Source organism: Nannospalax galili, unplaced genomic scaffold, assembly GCF_000622305.1.
Source record: "Nannospalax galili isolate Female #2095 unplaced genomic scaffold, S.galili_v1.0 scaffold341, whole genome shotgun sequence".
In the NCBI taxonomy this organism is placed as follows: Eukaryota; Metazoa; Chordata; class Mammalia; order Rodentia; family Spalacidae; genus Nannospalax; species Nannospalax galili.
The window spans coordinates 732,466-740,867 of NW_008346082.1; the positions used below are offsets into that span (position 1 = coordinate 732,466).

General features: G+C 41.1%; 1 protein-coding gene across 5 annotated transcripts in view; it reads right to left on the reverse strand.

Moving 5' to 3' along the window:
- Unc13b (unc-13 homolog B) overlaps positions 1–8,402 on the reverse strand; it is a 241,504-nt gene that overhangs the window by 158,855 nt on the left and 74,247 nt on the right. For all 5 annotated transcript variants that reach the window (XM_017800429.2, XM_029567943.1, XM_029567944.1 and 2 more), the window contains exon 7: positions 419–476. In XM_017800429.2, the coding sequence (XP_017655918.1) occupies positions 419–476 (58 nt within the window). The remainder of the gene's footprint in view (positions 1–418; positions 477–8,402) is intronic.

Consider the following 8,402-nt stretch of genomic DNA (forward strand, 5'->3'; position numbering starts at 1 on the left):
TGATAGGGTATATAATTAATATATATACAAGGTACATGAAAACACAAAGGAAAGACTAAGATATACTTTTGGAAATACGAAACAGCAAGAGGACTATGCAGAGGTGAAGATTTTCAAACTGGGCCCTAAAAAAATAGTAACAGGTACCTAGCCGTAAAAGTTACAAAATGAAAAGAAAAGAAAAGAAAAAAAAATGCCCTGCCCTGCCCTACCCCATCTATGGCACACAAAACCAAAAGACTCTTTCTGAAACTAAACGGTGAATAGCCATCAAGGCTTGTCACTTGAGGACAGAACCTCTGGAACAGCTTTTGTTTACACATTGCATCTCCACCCTCCCCACAAAACAAGCCTCATTTGTGGAGAATGGACAGAAAGCTGTAACTAAGACAGGTTCAGAGACAAATTTCTCACTTACAACACTGGGCAGCAGCAGTGGGCAATGGCTTCCTTGGGCTTTCTTCTTGAAAACAATACTGGAAGCAGAAAGGAGAAGAAAAAAAAAAAAAACATATAGTAAGAGGTCCAAGTAAAGAGAAAGGGGAAAAAAATCACAGCTACCTATAAATAGATTTTACATTTGAGGTGGGTAAAAAAAAAAATTTTTTTTTTGGTCTTTTTGAGACAAGGTCTCCCTGTAGCCCCAGCTGTCCTGGAACTCACTATGTGGAACAGGCTGGCCTTGAATTCACAGAGATCTGCCTGCCTCTGCCTCCCCAGTGCTGGGATTAAAGGCCTGCACCACTACGCCCGGCAAAGGTGGGTAAAATTTTTTACTGGACAGAAACAGGACTTCCCACTGCTATTTTCCCTGTGTAATTCTGGCTTACAGGACAGACTTCTGATTATGGCACTGGCCCAATGAAATAGGCTAAAGCTGAACAGTAGGAAGACCATTCTGAGCAGGAGCACCTGAATACCTGCCCAGCTCTGCCAGGCAGCTGTAGAGGGCTTGGCCTCAGAATGTTTCACAGGGCTTTTTGTACGCATGAGGGTGACACCAATTTCCCAGTTCCAGTGATAAAACTGAAACCTCTATCCAGCTGTCCTCTCATCCTCAAATAATTGGTGCTTCTTTTCTTACAAACACCCATGGGAAAAGAAATTACTTATCTGAGAATACTATCTGGGACTTTTAGCTATATCTGGCATGCATTAAGAGTTCCCTCCCCACTCTCATCTTCCCAACCCCACCTACCCACCACCAGCATCACAACAAACACAAATACAGGGTACTGAAACCATAGAGAATGTTCTACACGAGGAAATGGAATTAAGAGAAGGTCTTGAGAATGAGCATGATTAAAAACAACATAAACTAACAAGGGTATATACTTTAAAAGAATACTTCAGCTCATGCCCAGTGGAAGATTGGTGTAACTTGAACCAGCAAATATGAGATCGGGGTCAGGTAGGCATGGTGATACATGCCTGGAATCCTTGCACTTGAGAGAGGAGTCAGGATGATCAGGAGTTCAAGGTAGTTCTCAGCTACATTAAGAGCTGGAGGCCAGCCTGAGCTACATGAGACCATATTTCAAAAAACTATAACTAAAAAGAGATCTGGAGTTCATATCCTGACCATGTCAATTATTAAAACTATGAGGTTCTAGGCAAGCAAAGTTAAAATGCCTGTGATCATTCATTCAACAAAAAACAACTATTGATTGACCAACTACTACTACATACAAGAGCCAGCTCAATGGAGACTACAGAGTTCGGTCATGGTAAGGAATCTGGATTCTATTCTAGTACATGGGGAAATTATTTAGAGTGTTAAATATGAGAGGAATATGACTTGATTACACTTTGAAATGACCGTGCCGGCTGTTATGGAGATGAACTGTAGGGAAAAGGGATGGGGTAGTCTATTGTGGTAATCCAGACAAAAGTTGACAGTGTATATATAAGCAAGGATGTTAGCGGCAAGAATATTTTGAGTAGTTGGATACAAAACATTTTTCTATATACTTACGCACGTAAGATAGCTCACAAGCAATAAAGTATACTATAAATATAATAATACTGGTCTTAATAGTTCCAGTGGGGGTGATCAGAAGTCAGGCATAGTTTATACAGCATGGTAGCATTAATAAAGCTGACAGTCAAAGAATGTTCAATATGATGGAAGATTAAGCATGTACTCCAAAGTGACAGAGACACTTGGGGTTATAAAAATAACACAGACATAACAGTTAGAAATCTCAAACTTTTAAGTATTAAACTAGAAGAATTCATATTTTCATGTGAATGAAAAGGAAGCTACATTTAATCAGTTTTAGACCTAAACAAGTCCAGTTAGCTACAGCAAAATTAATAATATTAACATAGTTAAAGAGGATGGGCACATGGTTCTACGGTAGGAAGTAGGACTAGCAAGTAGAAGGCCCTAGGTTCAATCTTTAGCACTGATAATGTAAATAATAAATAAATAAATAAATAAATAAATAAATAAATAAATAATAAAGCTAAGGAAAAACCTAAAATCTATCTACAGCCTAGTGTGGTGGCACATGCCTATAACAACGTTTTCAGAAGTGAAAGCAGAAGGATCAAGAGTTCAAGGCTAGCCTTCACTATTTAGCAACTTAGAGACCAGCTGGGCTACATGAGACACTGTCTCAAAAAACCTAACAAAATAAAAACACATTATTCTGTATAATAACATTTTACTGATTGATTGATTTATTATTTATTTATTTATTGACACTTTATTTAGGAGAGATGGCTCAGCAGTTAAAGAGCATTTGCTGCTCTTGCAGGGGACCTGGGTTCAGTTCCCAGCACCCACATGGAAGCTCACAATCAGCAGAAACTCCAATTTCATAGACTCCAAAGTCCTCTTCTGGCCTTCATGGGAATCAGGCATGCATGTAGAGCACTTACGTACATGCAGGCAAAACACTCATGCACATAAAATAAACTATTTACTTTTAAAATAAGACTTATGGGGGAGGCCGAAGAGATGGTTCAGTGGTTAAAAGCACTGTTCTTGCAGAGGACTCAGGTTCAGTTCCCACCACCTGCATTGTGGCTAACAATGGTACATTGCATACACATAGTACACTTACATATACACAGGTAAAACACTCATACATGCAAAATAATTTTTTAAAAAAGACTTACAGGGACTAGAGAGGTAGCACAGCAGGTAAAAGCACTTTCTATACCTGCAGATGTCTATGTTTATAATGTAATTCTATAGGATTAAAAAAAAATAATAACAACCAAGTGTGCTGGTGCATGTCTTTAAAGGCAGAGACAGGTGGATCTCTCTGAGCGTGAGTTGAAGGCCAGCCTGGTCTACAAAGAGTTCCAGGACAGCTGGCGCTACAGGGAGACCCTGTCTCAAAAAGAGGGGGAAAAAAAAAAAAAGCACTTGCTGCTCTTGCAGAACCTGGCTTACGTCCTAGCACCCACAAGGCAGTTTACACTGTCTATAACTCCAGATTCAGGGCATCCTCCCACCTTCTTTTGTCCTGCACCAACATTGCACACATGTAAGATGTTGCATCTTTTTTTTTTTTTTTCCCTTAGATCTTTTTGAGATGAAGCCTCGCTACAGCCCCAGCTAGCCTGGAACTTCCTATGTAGAACAGACTTGTCTCAGACTCACAGAGATCCACCTGCCTCTGCCTCTCTAGTGCTGGGATTAAAGGCATGTGCCACCACGCCCAGCAATAAGATGTTAATAACAGAAAAAACTACAGGATGGGATGGAAGAGAAGGGATAAGATCTGTACCATCTGCTCAATTTTCTGTAAATGTACAGCTGTTCTTGGAAAGTTAAGTCTGTTAAAATATATGCACAAAATTCAAATATATAAAGGTACAAGGTTTGGAAAAAGAAAAAAAGTCAGTATTCAAAAATACAATATATCTACATAAAAATCTAAGAGAAGAGTAATTTTTTTTTCCTTTGGGTTTTTTTTTTTTTTTTTGGTTTTTTTGGGATAGGGTCTCCCTTTACCCCCAACTGTCCTGGAACTCACTATGTAGACCAGGCTGGCCTTGAACTCACAGAGATCCACCTGCCTCTGCCTCCCTAGTGCTGAGATTAAAGGCATGCACCACCACACCCAACTGAGAATAGAAATTTTTTTTAATTATTTATATAATAACCATATAATTAGAAGAAACATTTCATTACAAGAGCATTGACATACTCATTAACAATTACCAAAGCTAAGATGCTTCTCTTTCAAAACAGGCTGTAAATTTTTAGGTTTACACTTGAATTAATAGAGTTATACAATATTGTACGCCATATAAACCCTGTAAGACATAAAATTTAATGAGGTTTTAAACTTTAAAAAAGATCACCATTTCATTATTAAAGTTTCATACAGAAAATTTCGTTTTTAAAACAATTGACACTAAGATGCACGTGTTTCTAATCTCTATATATCTGATTATTACTAGTCACAATCACTTAATTTCTGAGCTCCTTGGCATATGAGCATGGATATAAAGTCATCAGGTAGATTTCAATGGTAATGTTTTTCACATCTACTAATTATTAAGGAGCAAATTTTTATGCTTTGAAGACTTCTTTCTTCCTTCCTTCCTTCCTTCCTTTCTTTCTCTTTCTTTCTTTCTTTCTTTCTTTCATCACTCACTTCGCAGGTGGCACCCTCCCATAGCCTCCCTCCCCCTACTAGAGCCCTTTTACTCTAATATCCCTGCTACTGTGTTGTCACCACCCCCAGCCATTCCCCACTACTTGCCCTTCTGGGGAATCTAGTCAGCCTATCTAGAGGTCTTTGTTTTAGGAGGGTCAGCTGTTCTTCATCTAGTACTAATCAGTTGTCTATATTCCTCTGGATAATATTGGGGTCTACTGTTCATTTTCCCAGTTCTATGCTGGGTTACCATCTGGGAATCCCTTGGCCACCATCAACTCCAAAGAAGGTATCGCTTGTCTGGCATTGTTGCTTGTTATGTAGCCTTTAGCTATACATATGGATTCTTATCAAATTATGTTGGCCCATTTAATCTTTGGTTATACTTGACCTTTGGGTGTTTAAGGCCATACAGTTGGTCCAGATAAAACTGATTTATTTTTACTCTTAAGGTCATTTGAGGATCTGTTCCTCAGGGGTCGCATGGGCTTGGGAGGAGCCCCTGGCTCCTTTCTCTTATCAGTTCTGCCTATGTGAAGATAAGTCAAAGGTCCTGCTCAACCATGGTTGGCTTCACTTGGAAGCATGGAGGAAATGATTCCTCTGTGTTGACCCTCCCTCTTATAGACTGGACACTGGTTCAAGTCCATCTGGTGGGGTCTCCTCGGCCTCCTTGATCAAGAGGACAGGTGACCCACCACCATTATAGGACATTTTGAGAGATGCTCATACTCCCCTGGAACTAGTCGACCTAGGAGGGCAAAGAGCAAAAAGCGTCCTTTATGTCCCTCTGACCAAATTATTATAGACTTCAACGTATATCTGTTAAACATCCTAGAAGGTTAGTTTCACCAGTCTGGTATTTTTAATTACTGTGTGTCATGTACATATATCTTGGGCAAAGATCAGTTAGTTGTTCTCAGATAAACCTTACCTAGACATATATTTCTTGATCTGCTATGTATAATTTGTCAGTAGTTGTAGGAGTAATATGGTTCTCTCTGGTTTTCAAAACTAACTAGGCATTGCTTATCTCTCACATTGTCTCACCCCTCCATCATGGTTTTCTGACTTAAGGTGCCCCCATTTTCCCCCTTTCTCCCCTACTAATACCCTTCTCCCATGGCCCTACTCTTGAACTCCTACTTTCCCTTTATCCCCTAAGATTCCTTGGATACCCTTCTGTCCCCCCTCCCTTAAACTAACCCAATTTTTATCCATAGCTCCCTTATTAAGGCCTATTTCCTACTGTTCTTCTCTTTCAGGTTATTTCTTTTCCTTTACCTCCCTGTTTCCTTTCCTTATCCTGGTTCCTGTAGTTATGTCTGGTTGCATACTTGCTTGTCACAGTCTGGTTCTAGGATCCACATATGAGGGAGAACATACGTCGATTTTTTTTTTGCCTGCATGTATGTAAGTGCACCCTTACATGCAACACCCAAAGAAGCCAGAGAGGGCATAGGATTCCATGGAATTGAAGTTACAAACAGTTGTTACTGCCATGTGGGTATGGGAACTGAACCCCTGTTCTCTATAAGGGCAGCCAGTGCTCTTAATGGCTGAGCCATCTCTCCAACTCCAGATATCTGAAGTTTTTGATGTGTCTTTCTGAATTCCTCATCCTCCCCTATTCCACATGCATTCTAGACTTCAGCTACACTGAGCCAACATTCATAGTATGTCGGGAGCTATTAATCCATTATGTACATAAGCTGTGGCAGGCTTGTTTACTGAGTTTGTGTTTTGCACACCAGTACCTAATCTGCCAAATCAGGAGGAATGTGTTTATATGGTGGAGCTCACAAAACAAGTATTTGACCACACCTTGACCCTCAGATACAGGTGGGAAAAACAGCTGTTGAAACTAATTGAGTTCTTCTGTATAAAAAGGCGGAGCTAAAATAAACCCCAGCTGCAGTCTCTACTGACAGTCCTCCCAAGTATCTTTTCTGTCTCTTTTTTTTTCTTTCAATCCTCACTCCCCCTTTCAGGTACTGTCTTGGCCGGCTGGCACTGGCAAGTGGCACCCGGAATAGGGACCTGAAAAGCAGGGGGAAAAAGTGAAGGACACCACTGGAGAAGTTAAGTGAGTGCACTCCGTAAGATTGGGGAGCGGTGAGTATTTATCTTGGGAGAAGACGGGGCAAGGAAACAGTCGTTCAGTTTTTGTAAGGAATATGCTTGGGGCCCAAGGAGCAAAGGCTGAGATTAAAGAGGAGAATCCGATAAACGGCGGCTGGGATAAAAGTGAAACCAAACCTTCTGCTCTGCCAGAGCCAGCTCCATTAGCCCTGCACCCTTTTATGAGGACCCCCGTCTGGGGCTAGAAGAGGGATCTCTTGACCCTGAAAATGAGTCTGCCCTAGGAGAAGAGGCAGTTAAGTATGATCAGGAAAAATATCCACCTCTAATTGCTTTGTCTGAGAAGTCTAACTATCACTGGGAAATTGAGCAATTAAGGGTGGAGTTAGAGGCTTTGAAGAAGGAAATGTTAAATAACAAAGAGAAAAGAGCTAAGACTACCCCCGACACCCTCTATTATAGCACTCCGAAGCCACCGAAGGCTGTTGCACCTCCCATGATTGTCATGGCTCAGGAGCCTTTGGCAGGAATCTGGTACCCGCTTAGAACCACACAATCTCCACTACAACAGGCCATTGGGGCCGCGGTAGAGCGAGGAGAGTCAGTGCATGGATTTCAGGTCTTCCCAGTTTCTGAGCAAGTTGATCAGCAGGGCAACAGGGTGCGGTCTCATGCACCTGTGCCTTTTAAGCAGCTTAAGGAACTAAAGACTTCTTGTGCTCAGTATGGTCCCACTGCCCCTTTTACCCAGGCTTTATTAGAATCCCTGTCCAGGGATGCGCTTCCTCCTGGAGACTGGAAACAGATGGCACGTGCTTGCCTTTCAGGGGGAGATTATCTGTTGTGGAAATCTGAGTATGAGGAACAGTGCCAGGTGACAGTGAATACCAATAGAGCGCAAAATATTCCCATAGATTTTGATATGTTAGCTGGTGAAGGACAATATAGGGATACTGCTCAGCAGTTGCAGTATGATGTTGCGGCCTATGTACAGATTAACGCTGCAGCCCAAAGAGCCTGGTATAAACTGCCGTCTAGTGGTAGGCGGACTGAGGATTTGTCTGAGATCAAGCAAGGTCCAGATGAGCCATATCAGGATTTTGTGGCTCGATTACTGCAAACTGCCGGTCGCTTGCTGGGGGACAGTGAAGCAGGTTTACTCTTAGTGAAACAGCTTGCGTTTGAGAATGCTAATGGAGCCTGTCAAGCTGCTATTAGGCCTTTTAGAAAGAAAGGTGATTTATCAGACTATATAAGATTATGCTCTGACAGGCAAACTATGTACATGTTACAATAGATACATTTTCTGGCTTTATTATGGCTACTGCACAAACAGGGGAAGCCACAAAAAATGTTATAACTCATTGCTTGACTTGCTTTTCCATAGCTGGGATCCCTAACATTATAAAAACAGATAATAGCTCTGGCTATACCAGTCAGGAGTTCCAACGTTTCTGTTTGCAATTGGGCATTGAGCATAAAACTGGGATACCATATAACCCACAAGGACAAGGTATAGTGAAAAGAGCTCACGGTGCTTTAAAAACACAATCACAAAAAATAAGAAAAGGGGAGTTATATCCCCAGACACCAAGTAATCTTTTACACCATACTCTTTTCATTTTAAACTTTTTGAATTTGGATAAAAATGACCGCTCTGCGGCAGACAGAATGTGGCATCCTCAGTCACAGGATACT